The sequence below is a fragment of the Vigna umbellata genome, chromosome 1, assembly GCF_029865625.1.
Source record: "Vigna umbellata cultivar VRB3 chromosome 1, Vumbellata_1.0, whole genome shotgun sequence".
In the NCBI taxonomy this organism is placed as follows: domain Eukaryota; kingdom Viridiplantae; phylum Streptophyta; class Magnoliopsida; order Fabales; family Fabaceae; genus Vigna; species Vigna umbellata.
Window position 1 is genome coordinate 63,666,615 of NC_142165.1, and position 23,413 is coordinate 63,690,027.

At 31.4% G+C, this 23,413-nt stretch overlaps 1 protein-coding gene across 1 annotated transcript; it reads left to right on the plus strand.

The window, feature by feature from the left end:
* Nucleotides 1-12,364: 12,364 nt before the first annotated feature.
* LOC124840153 (putative LRR receptor-like serine/threonine-protein kinase At1g67720) lies at nucleotides 12,365-17,315 on the plus strand. The gene is made up of 15 exons (XM_047316160.2): nucleotides 12,365-12,524; nucleotides 12,649-13,186; nucleotides 13,358-13,869; nucleotides 13,957-14,086; nucleotides 14,317-14,388; nucleotides 14,466-14,534; nucleotides 14,645-14,716; nucleotides 14,807-14,875; nucleotides 15,048-15,214; nucleotides 15,292-15,545; nucleotides 15,762-15,888; nucleotides 15,979-16,044; nucleotides 16,319-16,505; nucleotides 16,587-16,719; nucleotides 16,808-17,315. The coding sequence occupies exons 1-15, from the start codon at nucleotides 12,455-12,457 to the stop codon at nucleotides 17,147-17,149; spliced, it is 2,808 nt and encodes a 935-aa protein (XP_047172116.1). The 5' UTR covers nucleotides 12,365-12,454; the 3' UTR covers nucleotides 17,150-17,315.
* The last annotated feature ends 6,098 nt before the right edge of the window (nucleotides 17,316-23,413 follow it).

Here is a 23,413-nt window from a genome sequence, read left to right on the forward strand (position 1 = left end):
CTGAAAAAAGATACTTTTGAAGTCAAGAACAATAAAATAAACACATAAAACCAAACCAACAACCCAAAAGTTTTTTCATTTCATCTTTATTACAAGAAAAAAACCACTAACATAAGTGTTGGTGAAGGTCAAAAGCAAAATGTTACAAATGTAGTCAATTGAGATGTGTAAAAAAAAATGAAAATCTCATATTCCTAAGAAGATGTCAAGATTGTAAAGAACTAATTAGAGGATAAACTACTTCCTTCAACATCATGCGTTGCAACCATTTATCAAAGGTTGACTTATATATAGTTGTTGTGCAAACCACATGACTCACGGTCGAAAGCTCTTCAAAGAGCTTAACAAATATGATATTTCTAAAGTAAGAATTAGGAATAAATAACATCTTGCTCCAAAAGGTAAAGGAATAATAACAATTAAAATTCATTCACATGTCAAATTAACTTTTGATGTCTTATGTTCCTAATGTGTTAAGTGTTGTTCAACTATTATAGAAAGGTTTTAAGAATAAATTTTGTGTGATTAAAGATGCAAACAGGGAGGAAATATTCAAAATACATATGAAAGAAAAAATGTTTTGCTTTAGATGTGATGAAATAGGGATTGGTTACAAACGGAGAAAATATAAAAGAAAAATCAAAACCAAAAAGAAGATGATGTCTCTTGAAGAATTTTGGTGTCCAAGAGAAACAAGTAGGTGAGAACCACATTCTAACATTCATCAATGATCCAATGTTACTATTATGAAATCCACAATTGGTAACAAAAAAACACATATAATACATCACTTGAATCATCCAGATCCATATCTCACTTTGTTTTAGTGGAGATGGGTAGATTAGTAGGGCACATTAGAGTCATTTAAAGAGAGAAAAAAACTAAGTGAGAGAGAAAGGAAGAGAAGAAGTCATTCTCGCATAACATAAAACCTACATTTGTGTTTTCATCATTATGAAGTCGTTCACTATTGGATCGGGCTGAGTTTTGGATAGTGGGTTTCAAACGTATGGTTTTCATTCTAACCGTTCGGATTGTCAATTGGAGGTCTAGTTTGGGAGAAAACAACCTCGCATCAACAACTCTATTTTGGAGAATTTTCATCTTCTTGGTTCTCATTTGTAAGCATTATGCTTAGTTAGTTTGGCTGATTGAAAACCTTATTTGGTATTTTTATCGAAGACTCTTTTGCACCCTATTATTGGGGGTATAATATATCAATTATTGGATCTAGATGATTCAAGTGATGTATTATATGTGTTTGAGTATGTTTACATAGGTATGTGATGCTTTAATGCATGTATGATGTGTTAACTATGTTTTCACATGATTTATGGTTGTTGTGTGCATGTTTGAATGCTTGAATCATGTCCAGGATGTGTTTCGATTAGACAATAATTAATTATCATTAGTTATAATCGATTATTTGGGATGATAATCAATTATCTATTCCTACGTGATGTTGTTCAAGAGTAGGAAGTGATCGAGTGTGGTGGCGGCGATACCCTTAAAGTTAGGGTCTCTCTTTCACCTGTGTGAGGTAGGGGAAAAGGATGAGTTATGAGAAGAACGGTAATGGTTTTTCGTGATCATTGGTCAGTGGGTATGATGACAAGTATGTTTTAAGTATGTCTTTTATCTATACTTTGTTAATCCGAGGTTGTACCTTTCCTCTTTCGATGGGGTAGAAAGGTAGTCACCTTTCCTCTTGCGAGAGGACAGAAAGGTGAATCTCTACGTCTATAAAGGGCAGTGGAAGAGATGAGTCTCTTCGTTCATGATGGGCAGTAAGGGACTGAGATTCGAGTGTTGCCTTTCCTCTTTCGAGGGGGTAGAAAGGTAATCACATTTTCTCTTGTGAAGGGATAGAAAGGTGGATCTCTTTGTCCTTAAAGGACGGTGAAAGATATGAGTCTCTTCGTCCATGATAGGTAGTGGAAGGGACTGGGATTCGAGTGCTGCTCTTTTGTCTTGCGAGTCCATAATCAGTATATATTTATCTTGTTGTTATGATTGTTTTATCGGTAGCTTATCGTAACATCCCAAATTCTCACACTTGATATTTCATAATTAATATGAAATCTGTAACATTTCTACAATCATTCATTTGGAAATATAAAATATTTCACATTAATTACATATTTTAAACTCAGATTTCAACTTAAAGATAACCTGAGTTTTTCTTAACTATCCTTCCTCCTCCATCTTCACTTGTACTGGATTAGACGACACTCCCTCATCTGCTCCCGTATAACAAAAACATTATACGATCATCGCAAAAATATAGTTTTTCCGGTACATGCACAAATAAGTAAGAGTGAGCTACCATGCAACAAACTATTAAAATAATGCATGATACTACTACTACACCTAACTCATATTTATGAAAATGATTTTTTTGCTAGACTCAATTATCCGGATCTAACGTTGATGGAAGTCTCGGATGGTCGTGCACTTGTGATGACCTCCACTCCTCATACTAAAAATCATGGCCAGATACAACTTGTCAACCACAAGGTTAGTCCGTTAACACTATGTCCAAAATTGGGACATAGACAAGGACCTCCTGCCCCTCTCACCACCTAACTCATCCTTCTCTACTTGAGATTGGAGAGTTATTAGAGTATCCAGGATGACCTTCCACACAGGACCCTCAACATCAACGTGTACACAATACCATGCTACTACAAAATCTCTCCTCGAGACTCATATCATGTTCATATTTATCAACTCATACCATACCATTACAAAATCTTCCCATAATACTCATATCATGTTCAGATGCATAATTTCATATCAACATCATAAAATACATTCATCACAAAAATCATACAAGATAAATATATTACAAACAAATTAACAATAATAAAATATTACTATAAATGGTCACCGGAGAAGAATCAAATGCTTGAAAATCATTAAAATAATCTTAATAAAATTTCTTCGGGAAACAAGAAGTTGAATCTGGCAGAGCTGGTTAGACAACTTCTCATCCTTTCAGGAAGATGCAATAAAAATTAAATAGAACAATAAAAGTTCTGGGGAAACAAGAAGTTGAATCTGGCAGAGCTGGTTAGACAACTTCTCATCCTTCCAGGAATACAATGTAATTAAATAATAAGAATAATAACAGGTCTTGGGAAATAAGAAGTTGAATCTAGCAGAGCCGGTTAGACAACTTTTAATCCTTCCAAAAATAAAAACGAATAAGGAAAACAATATAAAGTATGGGGAAACAAGAAGTTGAATCTGGCAGAGCCGGTTAGACAACTTCTAATCCTTCCAAATATGTAATAAAAATAAATAAGGAAAGAAATAAAAAGTTTGGGGAAACAAGAAGTTGAATCTGGCAGAGCCGGTTAGACAACTTCTAATCCATCCAAAAATACAAAAACTAAACAACTAATTACATACAAACGACATAACATAATCAACATCACATTTTACAACTATCACACTTGGATCTAAACACAGAAGCATGTTCTCATTCAAAATTCAAAATCATACAGAAACAAAATACTTCATATTTAAGATTTAAGATCAAACAAAAGCAACATATGCAATACTCAAGATAATACAAAACAAAAACGTAACTCCCCTTACCTCTATTCCAGACTTAATTTCCTCCTCTGAAACCGTTCTCCGAAAACTTCCAGAATTTCCCCTCTACAACTAGAATATCCTCCAACTCTCTTCTCTCACAAATTTTTCTAGAATTTTGGTGTAAGTTTTAGCCTTCCCTCCCTTGCTATTTATAGCCAAAAAAAATTTTACTATTCATTTTTACTATTCATTTTTTTACTATATATTTTTACTATTCATTATTTTATTAAAAATATTATTTTAATCTTAAACATATCTGATCTTACTCTATACCAACGTGGATGGCTTATCCCTTTGTTACTATTCACTTTTACTATTCACTTTTTACTATTTACTATTCACTTTTTACTATTCACTATTCACTTTTTACTATTCAATTTTTTAAAAAAATCCTGAATAAGTTATCAAAAATTTGAACCTCTCTTTCTATAATTACTATAATTTTATATCCAAAATTTAAATTTTTCTATCCATTATTATTACTAATAAAATGCTAAAATTTACTATTATAAATATTTTTCATGAGTCTTACAAATTAAGCTACCAAAATTTCTTATTAATCTTTCCACATTTTATAAACTTATTATATTTCCCACTCACAAAGAAATTTATTACTACTAGTAATAAATTTATTACTATTAAAGTAAATATTTTTCATGGGTCTTACATTCTCCCCAACAACAAAAATTTTCGTCCCCGAAAATTCTATACTTCAAGAAAATAGTTGAGGGTATAATTGCTTCATTTCTTCTTCTAGTTCCCATGTATAGTCACCTGTTTTCCTATCCCAAACCACTTTGACTAAATTGATATTTCTCCTAAACCATTTTATCATATGGCCTTCTATACCGAATGGTTAAATTTCTACTAGGAGATCCTTTCTAATTTGAATATTTTATACTTCCAAAATACGGGAAAGATCATATACTACTACCATTTATTTATTTATTTATTATTATTATTATTATTTTTTTATACCGATACTATTGAAGCCTCCGGTATGCATGACCGGAACTGTGGGCACAGTGAGATTTTGGCTATATAAGGAGGAGCGAACTGCGTTGAGCGACACTTTGAGGCGTTGCGATTTTGGAGCGTGTGAGAGAGTGTGAGATCTTCTAAGTGAGAGCTTTCGAGCAATCCTCTAGGTGTGAGTGAGATCTGAGCGCTGAGAGTTCTGAGTGTGAGAGCTTGTGGGATCTGAACACGAGTGAGATCCTCCTTCGAGCGTGTCTAAGAGCTTCTTCGTGAACCCTCTATCAAGTGAGACCCTGCCTCTACTTCCGCGTTCGTAAGTTTTTCTCTCTCTCAACCCTTCTTCTCTTTGTTCAAGCTTTTCTTCTATGTTTTTCTACTTTACGCTTATTTAGTATTATGTTCATTACTTCTCTTTCCTTTTTCTCTTTTTCTTACTCGTTATATATATATATATATATATATATATATATATATATATATATTGTCATATTAATGAATACGTTGTCTTAAAACCCGGGGTATATATATATATATATATATATATATATATATATATATATATATATATATATATATATATATATATATATATATATATATATATATATATATATATATATATATTGTCATATTAATGAATACGTTGTCTTAAAACCCGGGGTATATAGGCTGGAAAACCGTTGTTAATCTCCCTTCGTTTGAAGATATGAAAGAGACATTCGGGTAGAACAACGCCACGTACCCCAATTAAAACAAACCAAGACAAACTTTTATTTCAACTTAAACAACAATAAAAAATATGGACTCTGTGGACTTAGATCTAGTTAGGATCCGTTGCGAGGACCGTGAAACAGATCTATTTCTGGACATTGAGACTTCAAAGGCTGGACAATGAAAATTAAACTAAAAAGAAAAGAAGCAAAATGGAAAACTTGACTTGACTTGAACGTAATAAATCTTTTTACTTTTACTTTACTTTGTGAACAAAACTTAGAAAAATGGATATCGAAGCCAAGACAGTTTATAAACGATGGCGGTCCACCCCGGAACAAGTTAACATCTTCTTGAATATCTTCAACCATGGGATCATTAATCCTAGTCGAGATCAGATTCGCGAGATTACAGGACGACTCAAGGAGTACGGGGAAGTCGGAGAATACAGCGTCTATTGTTGGTTTCAAAACCATGGAAATCGGGTGAAACATCGACGCTTGCCGCAAAACGTCCCTGGTATATCTGAACCTTCATATCCCCTCCTTCCGCCGTTTATGTATGGTAAACTTTCTTTCTTTTTATTTAATTATTTATTTATTTATTTATTTATTTATTTATTTATTTCTTCTATTTTTCTTTATTTATTTTATTTTATTTATCTCTGACTACATTTTTTTTTTGCACTACCGGAGATCCTTCATGGGTAATTCCACAGGCTCCAAGGCTCCTAGATCTCTTTCCCATCCCCCCTATACCTGAAGAAGAAGAGAAAGTTACTCCACCCATGTCGTTTCGCATCAAAGCTCCTTCCACGGAGCTTTCTTTGAGATTGTCGTTCGCCGATCAATAGTCTCCTTAAGGAGACTATTTTTATTTATTTATTATATATATATATATATATATATATATATATATATATATATATATATATATATTTGGACTGTACTCTTAACGGCCACTTGTGGCCGACACTTAAACATTTTATTTTTATTTATATACTGTGATCTTTATCTGCTTTGTTTTATATGCTATTTAATGATTTTTTTTTACAGCTCTATAAGATATGTTTGCCTAACTTTCACACGAAGATTAAGGCATCTGATTATACCTATGAGATTCAGACAATACAAAATTGCATCAATTGAAAAAAAAAATTGTGTAATCCCAATGACTTTATAGACCTGAGTTATTGAAATATATGATATTTGTCATATCATACACCATTATTTTATGAAATCGAAATTACTTTGAAAATAGCTCTCATTTGTATATTCTTCTACTACATATATCTGTAATTCAAATTTGAACTATAGTAAAACAACTCACATAATAATATCATTAATTCCAGATGATCACACAAGCTATTAGACAAAAAATCATTTTTTTTAACTCTAAAGGATCAAACGTTATAGGATCATAATCTTCGATTTAGCACATCACATACCACATATTAGTAATACCACAATCATGAATCAAGAGCAATTAAGAATATATCATTCAAAGTATTTACACAATCAAATACAATTTATACTATCAACCACGCCAAACAACATATCCATTTAACATTCCATATTACACTAAGCACAAAGAAGAGTACGAAAAGAAAAAAAAACACGTACATCGTCACATTTTACTATTTAACACAAAAAGAGAACAAAAAAGATACTTTTTTTTTCCAATAATACCTAAACATCATATTTATCATACTTAATTAAGAACAAAGCAACGAAATAAGATTACCTATGTAGGACATATGATCATATAATCTTAGTCATGTGACATAACTAGTCCCAACGCATGATCTAAAATCAATTGTAATTATTTACCTGGATATTTAGTGCTAACCAAAACTCAAATTTGTATCTGATGTGAAACAAACACAATGAATGTATATATATATATATATATATATATATATATATATATATATATATATATATGTTTACTCACACATACATCATTATTCAGAGATCAAGATGAGACATACATATCTTCACCCATCCTTCACACCACCATTGAAATCAACAATATTTATATCAAACTCACTTTGTAATCTAACAAAAACCCATAGACCCACTGTTGTATGTAACCAAACATCTAATAGTTATACCTCTCTTACCAGACTCAACAAATCCCTTAATATCACCATACAACTATATTTGATGAAAACCATTTTCATCTATATTAACTAACTCAAACTCCCTAATCCATTCTAGATAATTACTTTTGTATTGTTAACCCTTTTTTTTTCTACGCTGATGCTTTCTTAAACTCTTCTTATTCTAACATTTAAATTCGACTCTTATTGTACAACTACTGATATCTCATCCTCTAACTTGGCCTTGAAACATTCTCAAATAAAATTTACGGTTCTAAATTCTAAGACCAAAACTCTGATGTTTTGACTTCCAAGCTCCAACACACTCTATCTACTTATCTTCGAGACAAAACTTGTTTTCAAAGGTTTTGACCAAATCTAATGAAGGCATACAGGTCAAATTATCCTTCTACCATTATAAAGCACACAACACTATTAAGAAACAAAATTTAGACCACCACTTTTTCCTATTGCACCTTCAGAATTAAGAAAGGAAATTCATCTTTGATAAAGTCATGAGTGTGCACCCTCATTACTCTTTATCAAGATGTTTTTCTATTCTTAAAATCTTAAGTCGGTTGCACTCATTCTATGATTTAAACTTCGAAAGACATGACAAATCATGTCATCTAGACTCAACTCTTCATGGAAAGGCACACAACTCGCATGTTCTCCTAAGGACGAACTGCTCTGATACCACTAATGTAACATCCCAGATTCTCACACTTGATATTTCATAATTAATATGAAATCTGTAACATTTCTACAATCATTCATTTGGAAATATAAAATATTTCACATTAATTACATATTTTAAACTCAGATTTCAACTTAAAGATAACCTGAGTTTTTCTTAACTATCCTTCCTCCTCCATCTTCACTTGTACTGGATTAGACGACACTCCCTCATCTGCTCCCGTATAACAAAAACATTATACGATCATCGCAAAAATATGGTTTTTCCGGTACATGCACAAATAAGTAAGAGTGAGCTACCATGCAACAAACTATTATTAAAATAATGCATGATACTACTACTACACCTAACTCATATTTATGAAAATGATTTTTTTGCTAGACTCAATTATCCGGATCTAACGTTGATGGAAGTCTCGGATGGTCGTGCACTTGTGATGACCTCCACTCCTCATACTAAAAATCATGGCCAGATACAACTTGTCAACCACAAGGTTAGTCCGTTAACACTATGTCCAAAATTGGGACATAGACAAGGACCTCCTGCCCCTCTCACCACCTAACTCATCCTTCTCTACTTGAGATTGGAGAGTTATTAGAGTATCCAGGATGACCTTCCACACAGGACCCTCAACATCAACGTGTACACAATACCATGCTACTACAAAATCTCTCCTCGAGACTCATATCATGTTCATATTTATCAACTCATACCATACCATTACAAAATCTTCCCATAATACTCATATCATGTTCAGATGCATAATTTCATATCAACATCATAAAATACATTCATCACAAAAATCATACAAGATAAATATATTACAAACAAATTAACAATAATAAAATATTACTATAAATGGTCACCGGAGAAGAATCAAATGCTTGAAAATCATTAAAATAATCTTAATAAAATTTCTTCGGGAAACAAGAAGTTGAATCTGGCAGAGCTGGTTAGACAACTTCTCATCCTTTCAGGAAGATGCAATAAAAATTAAATAGAACAATAAAAGTTCTGGGGAAACAAGAAGTTGAATCTGGCAGAGCCGGTTAGACAACTTCTCATCCTTCCAGGAATACAATGTAATTAAATAATAAGAATAATAACAGGTCTTGGGAAATAAGAAGTTGAATCTAGCAGAGCCGGTTAGACAACTTTTAATCCTTCCAAAAATAAAAACGAATAAGGAAAACAATATAAAGTATGGGGAAACAAGAAGTTGAATCTGGCAGAGCCGGTTAGACAACTTCTAATCCTTCCAAATATGTAATAAAAATAAATAAGGAAAGAAATAAAAAGTTTGGGGAAACAAGAAGTTGAATCTGGCAGAGCCGGTTAGACAACTTCTAATCCATCCAAAAATACAAAAAATAAACAACTAATTACATACAAACGACATAACATAATCAACATCACATTTTACAACTATCACACTTGGATCTAAACACAGAAGCATGTTCTCATTCAAAATTCAAAATCATACAGAAACAAAATACTTCATATTTAAGATTTAAGATCAAACAAAAGCAACATATGCAATACTCAAGATAATACAAAACAAAAACGTAACTCCCCTTACCTCTATTCCAGACTTAATTTCCTCCTCTGAAACCGTTCTCCGAAAACTTCCAGAATTTCCCCTCTACAACTAGAATATCCTCCAACTCTCTTCTCTCACAAATTTTTCTAGAATTTTGGTGTAAGTTTTAGCCTTCCCTCCCTTGCTATTTATAGCCAAAAAAAATTTTACTATTCATTTTTACTATTCATTTTTTTACTATATATTTTTACTATTCATTATTTTATTAAAAATATTATTTTAATCTTAAACATATCTGATCTTACTCTATACCAACGTGGATGGCTTATCCCTTTGTTACTATTCACTTTTACTATTCACTTTTTACTATTCACTTTTTACTATTCACTATTCACTTTTTACTATTCAATTTTTTAAAAAAATCCTGAATAAGTTATCAAAAATTTGAACCTCTCTTTCTAGAATTACTATAATTTTATATCCAAAATTTAAATTTTTCTATCCATTATTATTACTAATAAAATGCTAAAATTTACTATTATAAATATTTTTCATGAGTCTTACAAATTAAGCTACCAAAATTTCTTATTAATCTTTCCACATTTTATAAACTTATTATATTTCCCACTCACAAAGAAATTTATTACTACTAGTAATAAATTTATTACTATTAAAGTAAATATTTTTCATGGGTCTTACACTTATCCCATACATTTTTGTGTTTGTGTGTTTGTGATTGAAATTATCGACGATGATTGTATAATGTGTTATACGTGAACAAATAATGTTATAGATGTTCTAGAGGCGTTATTGACTCGAGAGAGAATGGAGAATAACCTTGGAATTCATTTAAAGCTATTTTGTTTTACAAGTTAAGACAATATAATTGGAATATTTCTTTCGTTATTTTATTACTCAAAATAATGTAATTAGATAAAGTTTCCTCTAAGTACGTTTCGTGTTATGATAAATTTTGAATTTTATCGATTTTTAATAACTCGTGACATCTCAGAAATCTTAATGTTACAAGAAATATCCTTCATATAAAAATAAAATTATATTTATTTATTATTTCAATTTATGAAATTAAGATTTAAACATGATTAATATTTGATATTATGTTACATTCATCCTTCTCTGAGTAGATAAATAAAATAAAATAAAAAACTTCTCCATATAATGTGTTTCTTATATATTTTATATTTTTAAAATCCTTAAACATGTCAAAGTTTCACCATCAATTACACTTTCAAGTTAAATTTAAAAACGAAAATCTCATATTGCATATGCAACAAAAATAACCACAATTGATATTAAAAGTGAACATATTGAAAAATGTCTAAAACTTGTTTATATATAAATTCAATCCACCTAAACATTTTTATCTTTAATCAATAAGAAACTTAAAAGTTATGTTTTAATTTTCAATTTTGTCCATGACTTATCTTAGACTATGTTTTGTTAACTTTCTCAAATATTTTATTATTATTTCGTTTCTCTATTTCTGCATATAAAGAAATTTATTGTATGATATATACATTATTCTATCATACTCTATTTTCCATGTACATAACACCTTGTTATGATAGAATTACTTTCCTTTCGTTGTTGTTTAGTATTGATTGAACCCAAATGAAGAAAATAAAGATAGACATAGGAAGGAAAAAACTCAAGACTTCTTAAAGTCATTTGATCTTTTAACATAATTTAATACATTACCCACCTAGCAGTCCGAGAACTTTTGTACAGCTATTAAATATTTTATTTACTTCTTGAAACTCTAACTCTTAAAAATTGATATTCAAGTTGTAATTTTCCAATTGAATGTGTTAGCGAAAGCTGCAATCCTAGGAGTGAGAGAGATAAATAATATAGAACGGCAGAAAGTGACAATGGAGAAACAAACTCTCTGAGTAGAACATGTCAATGTGAAATCTGTAGCTTTGACCACTGAAGATATGAGAAGGACCACACCACACTCTTCTAGACTTAGTCTCTCTTCATGTCCACTTCGCCATCATCACCATAGTATTATTTTTCTTTTCATTTTTCTCCTTTTGAATAAACTATTTATGTAAGAGTAAATTGTGAGACTGATTAAAATAATATTTTATTCAAAATAAAAAATTCCATGATATTCCAACAAAGATTTTTGGGTATAGAAAAAGCACAAATCCAAGTACATAATTTATGGCCCTCCAATCTTCATTATAATCACCCCCTCCTTTTCAATCATTCGCCTTTGGCCACCTTTTTTAGTTTGGTTTAAGCCCTTTTCGATTCATAACATATTACCTCATAATTCCGTTAACATTCTATCATAAACTTAAAAGGGTGTGCTCTCAAAACACAATCTGTGTGTAACATAATGCTAACTAAAAATGAAGAGGCCAAATCTGTGATCAAAGATACAACGACATCGTATGTTTTCGTGTTGTCCCGTAGCCCGAAGACAAATTGTTCTATGTTTTTAGGAGTTTCTTACAACAAAAACAAGTGCATTGGTGAGTTTCGTAGGTTGTGCCTGTGCCTTTCGTGTCACTCCTTTTTAGAAAAAAAAAAAGCAAAAGAAAAAGAAAAGATGAACCTAAAATCTTCTTTTGTTGGAAAAACAAGATTCCCAACATGAGCTCGGAAAAAGACATGAACGTGAATGAATAATCAACATTCAACAAAGTCATCAATCGATAAAGTTAAAGTTGATTAGTGGGGGAAAGCTGGTTCTAGTTGAGATGCTGAACTGACTCAACTCAAACAAACAGTTAAATTAATCAACCACTTAAAATTCTGGTAGCAAATTTATTATTTTCTCTTCCTTACATCTATGGGTTTACCTTCTCTCCTTCTTGTTTTAACTCCTCTGCTGACATCATTTGCTGTTTGCCAACCTGAAGGTGAGAGATGCATCTTTTCGATTCAGTTTCAGTTGAAGGAACCAACGATTCCTGAAACCTCCTTTTTCTTACCATCGTTTCATGTAATGATACAAAACACAGAATCTAACTTCTTCTCATGCAGAGTTTGTGAGCATTGATTGTGGTGGATCAAGCAATTACACTGATAACAGCACGGGTTTGGCATGGATCTCAGACTCTGGGATCATGGAACATGGCATTTCAGTGGAAGTGCAAAGTCCAAATGGAAGCATGGTGCAATATCAAAAGAGGAGAGAGTTTCCCATAGACACCAAGAAGTACTGTTACACGCTGAGCACAGAGGAGAGAAGAAGGTACTTGGTGAGAGCAACTTTTCAGTATGGAAGCTTGGAGAATGGGGACACTTACCCTCAGTTTCAGCTCTACTTGGATGCAACGAAGTGGGCTACTGTGTCAGTATATGATGCCTCAAGAATATATGTTAAGGAAATGATAATCAGGGCACCCTCAAATTCTATTGATGTCTGTGTGTGTTGTGCTACCACTGGTTCTCCCTTCATTTCCACTCTTGAGTTGCGACCCTTCAATCTTTCAATGTATGCCACGGATTTTGAAGACAATTTCTTCTTAGAAGTTGCTGCAAGAATAAATTTTGGCGCACCAACTGAAGATGCTGTCAGGTATGAAAGCTACCTCATTTTTGTTGTACTTGGTTAGATTTTGCTTTTTGGCACATAACTGAAACAAGAGTTTCCAAAATTTTATCTCAGAATAAGCATCAGTACAAGTATAAAACCTTGTTACCTTATTAAGGAAAAAGATCACCAGTGTTAAACAAAAGTATTTCTCAGGTACCCGGATGATCCATATGATAGAATTTGGGATTCTGATCTAATTAGAAGGCAAAATTATCTTGTTGGGGTAGCCCCAGGCACCGAAAGGATTGGCACTACAATGAACATAGATGTAGAGACAAGAGAATACCCACCTGTTAAAGTAATGCAAACTGCAGTAGTTGGCAGAAAAGGAGTGCTGAGCTACAGATTGAACCTGGAAGACTTCCCTGCCAATGCTCGAGCTTATGCATATTTTGCAGAGATTGAAGATTTGAACAAGAACGAGAGTCGAAAATTCAAATTAAAGCAACCTTATATAGCTGACTATAGCAATGCAGTGGTCAACATTGCTGAGAATGCCAATGGGAGCTACACTTTATATGAACCAAGTTATATGAATGTTACTCTAGAATTTGTTTTATCATTCTCCTTTGTTATGACCCCAGATTCTACCCGAGGACCTCTTCTGAATGCACTGGAAATAAGCAAATATGTAGAGATTGCTTCAAAGACAGACAAACAAGACTGTAAGTTTTGAGTGTTAGTTTTTGTGAAATTACATGGCTGATGCTGAGTCAGATAAACTGATTTCTAACCAGACTTCAACTTTGCAGCAACCGTTGTAAATGCATTTCGGTTATTGTCTGCTGAAAGTTCCCAGACAAATGAAGGTGATCCTTGTGTTCCAACTCCTTGGGAATGGGTGAATTGTAGTACCACCACACCGCCAAGAATAACAAAAATGTAACATCTCTAATTACTTCTGTGGGAAATTTTGATTCATAGCAAGTGAATTACTGTACTCTGAAACATTAATACCTGACACAAGTTTTTGAATACTTAAGAAATTTGGATTCCATAAAAAATGTTGGAAAAACAGAATGAGAAATACTGTTGTATTGTTCTGCTATGATAGACATTTAATGGAAGTTGAAACTGCACAAATTTCTACTAATCGCAATTGTTTGTATTAGAATTCTTTCAAGAAGGAATGTGAAAGGGGAAATCCCACCTGAGCTTGGCAACATGGAAGCACTGACAGAGCTGTAAGTACATCGATCTCCAAAATAGAAATGCTTCTAGTTTTTGATTTAATGAGATTTCTTTTGTCTGTTTTACTTAGGTGGTTAGATGGCAACCTGCTTACTGGACCATTACCTGACATGAGCAAACTGATAAATCTAAAGATTGTGTAAGTTCAGTTCATATTGATGACAAATTTAGTAGCTTTCGTAAACCCAAAAGCATTCTTTTCTATGTCCTCTTTTTTCTTAGTTTCCTCTTTCAATTGATGACATGCAGGCACTTAGAGAACAACAAGTTGTCTGGTCGATTATCGTCTTACCTTGGTAGTTTGCCAAGCTTACAAGCACTGTATGTAGCACTTATTCCCAAATGTTTCTCATTTCAAATTTTAGAACATACAAGTACTCTTCCTAGTTAGCATCTGTGAGTTTGTGACAGGTTCATACAGAACAACTCATTTAGTGGGGAAATACCGGCTGGATTAGTGTCTGAAAAAATTGTTTTCAGGTAAGTATGCTCAGCAACAGCACAAGTTTTTTAACATAATTTAATTGCAGTTTGCTTAAATACTCAATGATTTGACTAGACCAAAAAAAAATCAGTATGAACATGATAGAACTAGGAATTTTCAGCTAGACTTGTACCAAGATTGAAATAACACATTTACTTTCTGTTCCAGCTTTGAAGGTAATCCTGGACTATACAGAGGGAACAAGAAGCATTTTAAGATGGTGGTGGGAATTTCAATTGGAGTACTAGTGATCCTGTTAATATTCTTCTTGGTAAGTTTGGTGCTATTGCTCAATACGCGGAGAAAGGCATCTCAAAAGAAACGTGAGGAAAAAGGTTAGCCATCCAATGCAATTCTAATTACTTTGTACAAACTTGACAGCAATCAAACTTCTAACCAAGCATTACAACAGGCATTTCTGGACGCAGTAACAGTAGACCTTTAACTGGATACTCATTTCTTCGGGGTGGAAGTTTGATGGATGAAAACACTACTTGCCATATTACACTCTCAGAGTTGAAAGAAGCTACTGACAATTTTTCAGAGAAAATTGGCAAAGGAAGCTTTGGATCTGTTTACTATGGGAAAATGAGAGATGGAAAAGAAATTGCAGTTAAGAGCATGAGTGAATCGTCCTGCCATGGAAACCAGCAATTTGTTAACGAGGTAGAGTTCAAATTTGTCCCTTCAACATTTTCAAACTTGAATTCTGGTTAACCACAATTTCTGTTGTGAGTATTTTTTACCATAAGAAGTTTATACCAACCAAAAAGTATTATATTCCATGAAGTTCATTAGTATGACATTCTCCAAAGAAGAAAAAAAAATGTAAACATCCCAACCTTAATGTGAAGTTATTTGATTATAGAATCACATATGCAGGTGGCCCTCTTATCCAGAATTCATCACAGAAATTTGGTTCCCTTGATTGGATATTGTGAAGAAGAATGTCAGCATATTCTGGTCTACGAGTATATGCACAATGGCACATTACGGGATCACATTCATGGTTTATTGACTAACCTCGCAACCTCGTATGCTTGTATTTACTTAATAGTAAAATTTTGTGTCATGACATATATTTTCAATGTTACAACAGAGAGTTCCAAGAAGAAGAACTTGGACTGGTTAGCTCGTCTTCGTATTGCAGAAGATGCAGCTAAAGGTTGATCAACAACTACCTTCATGATGCTTAAGTAATTTTAGTATGGTTTAACGTGCTTCTGAGTTCTTATTAGTAATTGTAGTATTTTTCTTGTTGATCAGAAAAAGATTTCTATATCCCAATATAATAGGACATACATTTAGAAGTGTCACATTCATGCGAAAACATGTAATAAAACTAGACATATCATGTCATTTTAAGGTGGTTCCAGACAGATATATATTAGTATTTTTCTTCCAAGTTAAGAGGGTTGAGTATGATTTGAATTGTACAGGTGTTGAATACTTACACACAGGATGCAATCCTAGCATCATTCACCGTGATATAAAGACAGGTAACATTCTTTTAGACATAAATATGAGAGCAAAAGTATCAGACTTTGGACTCTCTAGGCTAGCTGAAGAAGATTTAACCCATGTATCAAGCATTGCAAGAGGAACTGTGGGCTACTTGGATCCTGAGTAAGTCATGGGGCTCATGCGTTTTTGTGTTTTCCCAACAATGTGTCGAATTGAGATTGTGTTTATTCTCTACAAATGCAGGTACTACGCAAGCCAGCAATTGACAGAAAAGAGTGACGTATACAGTTTTGGAGTTGTTCTGCTGGAACTGATATCTGGAAAGAAACCTGTGTCATCTGAAGATTACGGTGCTGAAATGAACATTGTTCAATGGGTATGTGTCCCTTTCATCGGTATGTCGTAGATGTTGCAGACTTGGATGAAAAATGAGCATTGAGATTTTGGGGGTTGAATTTTTGCAGGCTAGATCATTAACTCGTAAAGGAGATGCAATGAGCATCATTGATCCTTCTCTGAATGGGAATGCTAAAACTGAGTCCATTTGGAGGGTAGTTGAAATAGCCATGCAATGTGTGGAACACCATGGTGCCTCAAGGCCAAGGATGCAAGAAATCATTTTGGCTATACAAGATGCTATCAAGATAGAACAAGGAACAGAAAATAAGCTAAAATCATCATCATCATCATCATTTTCAGGTAGCAGCACTTCAAAGCCACATTCTTCACGCAAAACTTTACTCACAAACTTTCTTGAAATTCAGAGCCCTGACGTTTCAAATGGTTGCCTCCCATCAGCAAGATAAATTACACCAACCTTATATTCCATTTCTTTCTGTACTTACTTCTTTTTAACCACTATTATTATTATTATTATTCTACAATATGTGTTTACAGCAGTAACAGTGTGACAGTAACTAGTGACAGCATTCCCATTTTTACAACCAATGAAATTGTAATCTTCTTATAGAATTTACTTTATTTCGTTTCGTTTGATAGTATTTGTTTGGATACTTGTTTTTATCAATGTTAAGTTGAATTTTTGTTTAGATGGATCCTACTTATAAAAAATTTCATCAATATAATATTATTTGATATGTTATTTTGTATAGATCAAAATTTATATATATATATATATATATATATATATATATATATATATATATATATATATTTCAAAATACACTAAAATGTAAATCATAGAATTCTTTTGTTATTATTATTATTATTATTTAATTTTCACAAAAATTAATATGAATAATCATGATTATATAAAATCATAATTTAATGGTTAAATAGACAAAATTAACTTTATATATAAAATTACGAATGGTGGGACATTTTGTAAAAGTTACATAAGTGTAATTTGACTCTCTTCAAATTCACACACAATATACAAAAATATAATCACATCACCTTGTTATTGTTGTTGAATTTTAACAAAATTTAACATGGATAATCATCATGATATAAAATTGTAATTTAATAGCTGGATTAAGCAATATAATTGTTTTTAAGTTATCAATATTTAAACATTTAGTAAAATAATTTGACTCCTCCCAAAAAATTCACACATATACTCAATATCACAACTGTCTCACACACACATGTATATCTTTTAGTAGATGTTACATCATTCAATGCCTTTCAACTGCAGAATTTCTTTTTAAAAACTCTTTAGATTCGTTTATTTTAAACAATTTACAAAACACATTTATGTAAATCTTAAATTATTTTATACTTTGATTATATAAATTAAAATATACATAATGCATCCTTTTCAACATATACTAAAACATAAATTGTCTGATTATCTTATTATTTTCAATCCAAATAAAATTTAAAATGAATAAGCATGATGATATGAAATTATAGCTGAACTGACATAATAAAAATTTGACTTTTCATATAAAATATTAATAGTATAACATTTTATAAAAATTAGAATACTGTAACTTGATCTCTCTCCTTATGATTTTCCCCTGCATATATTTAATTTTATAATAGATATTTTTTATTTAATACTCCTTGCAATCTTTTTGTCATCTTGATTAAGAAAATTAGTTAATAGTATTAGTTTTATACATTTGTTTGCCAAACCAACCTTAAATTAATACTCTCTTATTTTTCCAATATTTTTATTAGTTTTAAATTTATCTCGATCTCATTAGAATGTTGTTTTAAACTTTATAGCTACTTTTTATACATTAATTCAAAAATTGATATAAAAGATATTTTTTTAATTAATATAAAAAGTTTTTTTTTTAACGTTACTGCATTCCCACCTTTAAATAATTACCTGTGAAACATTATGTATTTGCTAATGTCACTTTCTTTCAACCAACTTTTTTCCCATCTTTTGTATAATATACTAGTTTTTTCAAACATGTCGTGCCATTAACTAAGTCATTTGTTCCTCCTATTCATGACAACCAAATTATTACATAGAATCCACCTGAAAAACCAATATCACTTGTTATTACATATCAATGCGAGAACCGAATGAATAGTACAATATTATAGGGAGTCCTCTTTATCATATTCTTCGCAATCATCAATTAATATTAATATCGTGGCTCTTAATAAGGATTATTCATTTTGTATGCATCCATTAGACACACTGTGATTAGGTTTGAACTATGATTTCTCTGATTCTTTCTTTAATATAATAGTGTTAAATGTGGTTTGAACTATGATTTCAATTTTACATAGGAAAAGTTTGATAATTTGATGTTGCAAATTTGATAAACTGCATCAAATATATCTCCACATGATTTGGTTGGTGTCAGTTGAAAAAAAGCATCCAGGTCGGATAGAGTATAACAAAAACAAAGACACTCTGTATTTCTTATGCATATACTTCTTGAATAACCATGTCTATGAAACAGACAAACATCAAGAGTTGAATCTTCATGAGACTTGAAACAATGATTCCAATTACGATAGCTTAAAGATAATGTTAAGAAGTTAAGGAACTCAAACAACACAAGAATAAGCTAAGAATTGAAATGATAGAATGAAGTGGAACTACAAAGTGAAAACACTAAATATAATTACTCAACAACATATTTAAGCTTAATAAAATGCAATAAACAATATGAAAAATGAATAAAATGTATGCATGGAGGTGACTGAATATTCAAGAAAACTAAATACAAGAACACCAAAAATAAAGAAGTAAGAGGTGGAAGAGATTTAGTTGGATGAAGGCCATGCATGCCATTTGAACTTGAAAGTTTCATGTTCCTTCTGCAAGATACAAATTAAGCGTTGAGTCATCACTTGACTCATGAGAACCAAGATAAAAAAACTCAAAAGTATTCTAGTTCCAAAAATTATTTCTAATAATTTTATATATATCAAAATAGTTAGCTCTATAGGGGATAACAGGGATTTGAATAAAACTTAAAACTTGGAAAAATTAATTGTCAAAGAGGCCTTTATAGACTATAGAGGGTCATCTAATAGTTTTTCAAACAAGTTTGCAAAATCTCTAAACATTTTAGTAATGACAATAATTATATAAATTTCTATAACAAAACAAAAGACAAGGGAGTATATTGTCACTGATGACAAAGAAAGACCAAATTTTGGTTAGTAACTTGTTAATCTATTCAAGTTTTTATATATCTTGATATTTGAGTGTTGTTTGATGTATAAGATGTGGCCAATTTCCATGTGTTATTATTATTATTATTTTATTAAAAATGTGGTTATGTATCATGTGAAGATAAGCATGTCCCATAATTTTTTCTAAAACATCATGGTAATTAACACCATGATATTGTGGAAGGTGAAAGTAGTTATCTCTTAAAGTTTGTAATTGGTTGAACTTATGGCTATTTATTGTCTTTTTTTTTGTGTTTCAGAACATGAGAGAAATCTTCTTGATGCACATGTAAATACCAGTTTAAAACTAGATGTATAACTTAGTCTTACATTATTAGTACATCTTATTAAGCATTAATGGTTAATCTAATATATACTTCAATGTTTTCAGGTATGTTTCTATTATAGTAAGTGGGAGGAGGTGAAATGTGCACAGGTTCTCCTGTTTAACCTTTTTTTTCTCTTGTTAGAAGATTTTCTTAATTTTCTCAACTAGCACCAGTGAACTTTAAGGTATTAAGTTTTAAAGTAGATACCTGTGTGTATACTGAGTATGCATTTTGTCAAGTATGTTGAAATGATGACTCCTGTTTTCTCAAGAGCTTGGCGTTGCGTTTGGTATATTATTCAGGTGCACCATTATAAGCATTTTTTTTAAAGTAGATGACTATTGCGAAAACATTTATAAGCATTTTTTTTAAATTTCACTTGCAAGAGACTTGAAGAGGTAAATTGTATTCTTTTCACTTCAAAATAATTAATGTATAATATTACCTTATTTTAAAATAATTATAGTTTTAATTATAAAATAATATTTTGAAATATTGTTCTAACTTTAGCATTATTTTTTTTTTCTGTACATTGGTGAAACGAACTTGGTATTAATTGAAAAGTTAGTAATTTTTTTATCTAAATTTGTATAATTGAATATTTTTAATTTCCCTATTAATTTGGTTTAGAGTTAGCAAAATTTGGTGTTATTAATTTTCCAACTAACAAATAATAGAAAACTTGCCTAAGAAAAATGAACTTGTATTAATTGAAAAGTTAGTAATTGTTTTATCTAAATTGTACTAATTGAATATTTTTCATTTCCCAATTAATTTGGTTTAGAGTTAGCAAAAGTTCCTGGAATTAATTTTCCAACTAACAAATAAGAAAACTTACCTAATAAACTTCATATGAAACCAACCAAGTAAATCTTGTTTATGTTCAAATGTATGTATAACATAGAAAACTTAGGAAAGTATGAATCAATACCATGAGTTTTACTTCGTCAAATAGACTTCTAGAAAAACTAATGACTGAATGTAACTTCATGAAAAACTTTCTTTCTATGTTTCATAGTATTAGTTTTTATCCTGAGTCGGATTTTTATTACTATTTCTTAATTTTATTATTGATTTTGTTGTAATTGTAGGTTTTCTATTAGACTTGAGTTTTTAAGATTTGAGACAAAGAGAGGTTAACATAATCAAGCAAGAAGTTTGATGCCTTGCTTTCAAACGAATAATTGGTAAATGTTTCGTTTCTTGTGTTAGGGAACAAAATTGACATCCATTCACTACATCAGAGAACAAGATTGACATCTATATACTACATCAGAAGAAGAGCTACATTAGCATCTAGGTCTGATACAACTCTAGTGATATTAGGTGTCACAATTTGTTTCTGTAAAAGTTCTCTCTTGTCGAGGGATATTTTCTTTCTGAAACACTTGATTTTGTTTTTAAGGAACATAGTAATAAATCTGGTGATGTTTTCTTCCATATTTTTTCCAACGATTTTCTCTTGTCTCTTTATATTTTGATATCATGATATTGTTTGACAAATAAGAAAATAGAGATAAAGGGCATCTAAATTAAAATTATCATAATTTGAACTTTTATACTGGTTGGAAACAATAACAGCTATAAAAGTTAGATTTTTATACCTGTTTTAACAACAAGTATAAAAAGAGATTTTTATGCCAGTTCTGGTAATATGAGTTATACCTGTCTAGAAACAACCGGTTTAAAAGTGAGACATTTTATACCGGTCTTAGAATTGGTATAAAAAGTAAAAAACTTTTTATATCCTTTCTTCTATACCTGCTCGAAAGTCGGTATAAAAAGTCTTTTTTGACATTGTGTCATTTTCTGCATGGAATGACGAAACTCTTTATAAGCACTGAAGGATAAATGTTGCTAGGTAGCATGTTAATATTTTATTGATGTGTCATGTAGGCAACTTCATCCCATTATTATATGTTATATTCAATCTTCTATGCATAATTTAGTTTCTTTTTAAAATCAATTTTTTATATTGACATAATCATTTTAGCACTCTATACATGGTGTTTTGATTGCAAGATGTATGATTGTGTTAGTATCCTTTTGAAATGTATTTAGTAGTATTCTTTGCATTATTATCTTAAATGGTAACAGAGCCTAATAGTTTTCTACAAAGGGAATATGATGATAATATAGGTTATATATGGAAGGCGAGTAGGAGAAAATAATAAGATATGGATACCCAACCTCATACCTCTTCATAAAGTCCTATTAAATTCTATCTATTAATAAGTGAACTTTAAGCTTAACTCAACCCCACAAAATCAGCTTGTAAGGTGAGATTTACACCCACTTATATACTCTAAATTGGCCTTATCTCTAGTTGATGTAGAACTTAATGGGTGATCCGATAATGGCGCGATAGTAGGTGAAACAATACCACTAGGATAGGCTCTAACCCATAACTCTGGTACCATGTTAAGAAGTGGACTTTAAGCCTAACTTAATCCCACAGAACTGGCTTGTAAGGTTACTTCTAACACTATCCTTTCTTTATCCTCTAATATCTCAAAAACAAACTCCTAAAAAATAGACTCACTAGACTCATTTCTACCATAAGGCTCATGTCAAAATATGTCTAGTCTTTAAGGATGTACCAATGTTCTTTAGTTGCCACCAATGAAGAAAATTATGTTAGCATAAAGATCCCTAATCAGACACTAATAAAACAAAGAATACACCAATCTTCATTATGGAGCTATCAGATTAGTCCTCTCACTCCATGGAAGAAGAGGATTACCTATCTCAGCCAAAGTCTCAGTCTAAGAGTCCAATTACCAATACTATGAGCACGTGGTCATATGCATTTTGTTAACTACTCTTCATGCTAGAAGTGTAGTATTGACGATCTTCTCAAACTTTAATGTCACCCTAAGAGATCCTACCATCTAGCAAAGATTACAAGTTTAAATCCAGATCACCGAAGTAGAATAAGTTTATAACATTGTTTTTGTAACTCTCCATCACTAAATAATATACCGACTACAAGATCACTTAAAAAGCATAAAGATCCTTCCTACAAAGTTTAAATCCAGATAACCGAAGTAGAATTATGTTAGCATAAAGATCCTTCCTACAAAGACTATGCTCACTTTATTCTTGCTAATAATCAGGAAGACACACCCTCTA

What these genes read in the sequence shown, in the direction of transcription:
- LOC124840153 (XM_047316160.2), top strand. Translation starts at nt 12,455, where the DNA reads ATGGGTTTACCTTCTCTCCTTCTTGTTTTAACTCCTCTGCTGACATCA. An exon ending in AAAGAAACGTGAGGAAAAAG is followed by an intron (nt 15,215 to 15,291) that starts GTTAGCCATCCA and finishes GCATTACAACAG; the next exon opens with GCATTTCTGGACGCAGTAAC. An exon ending in GTGGGCTACTTGGATCCTGA is followed by an intron (nt 16,506 to 16,586) that starts GTAAGTCATGGG and finishes CTACAAATGCAG; the next exon opens with GTACTACGCAAGCCAGCAAT.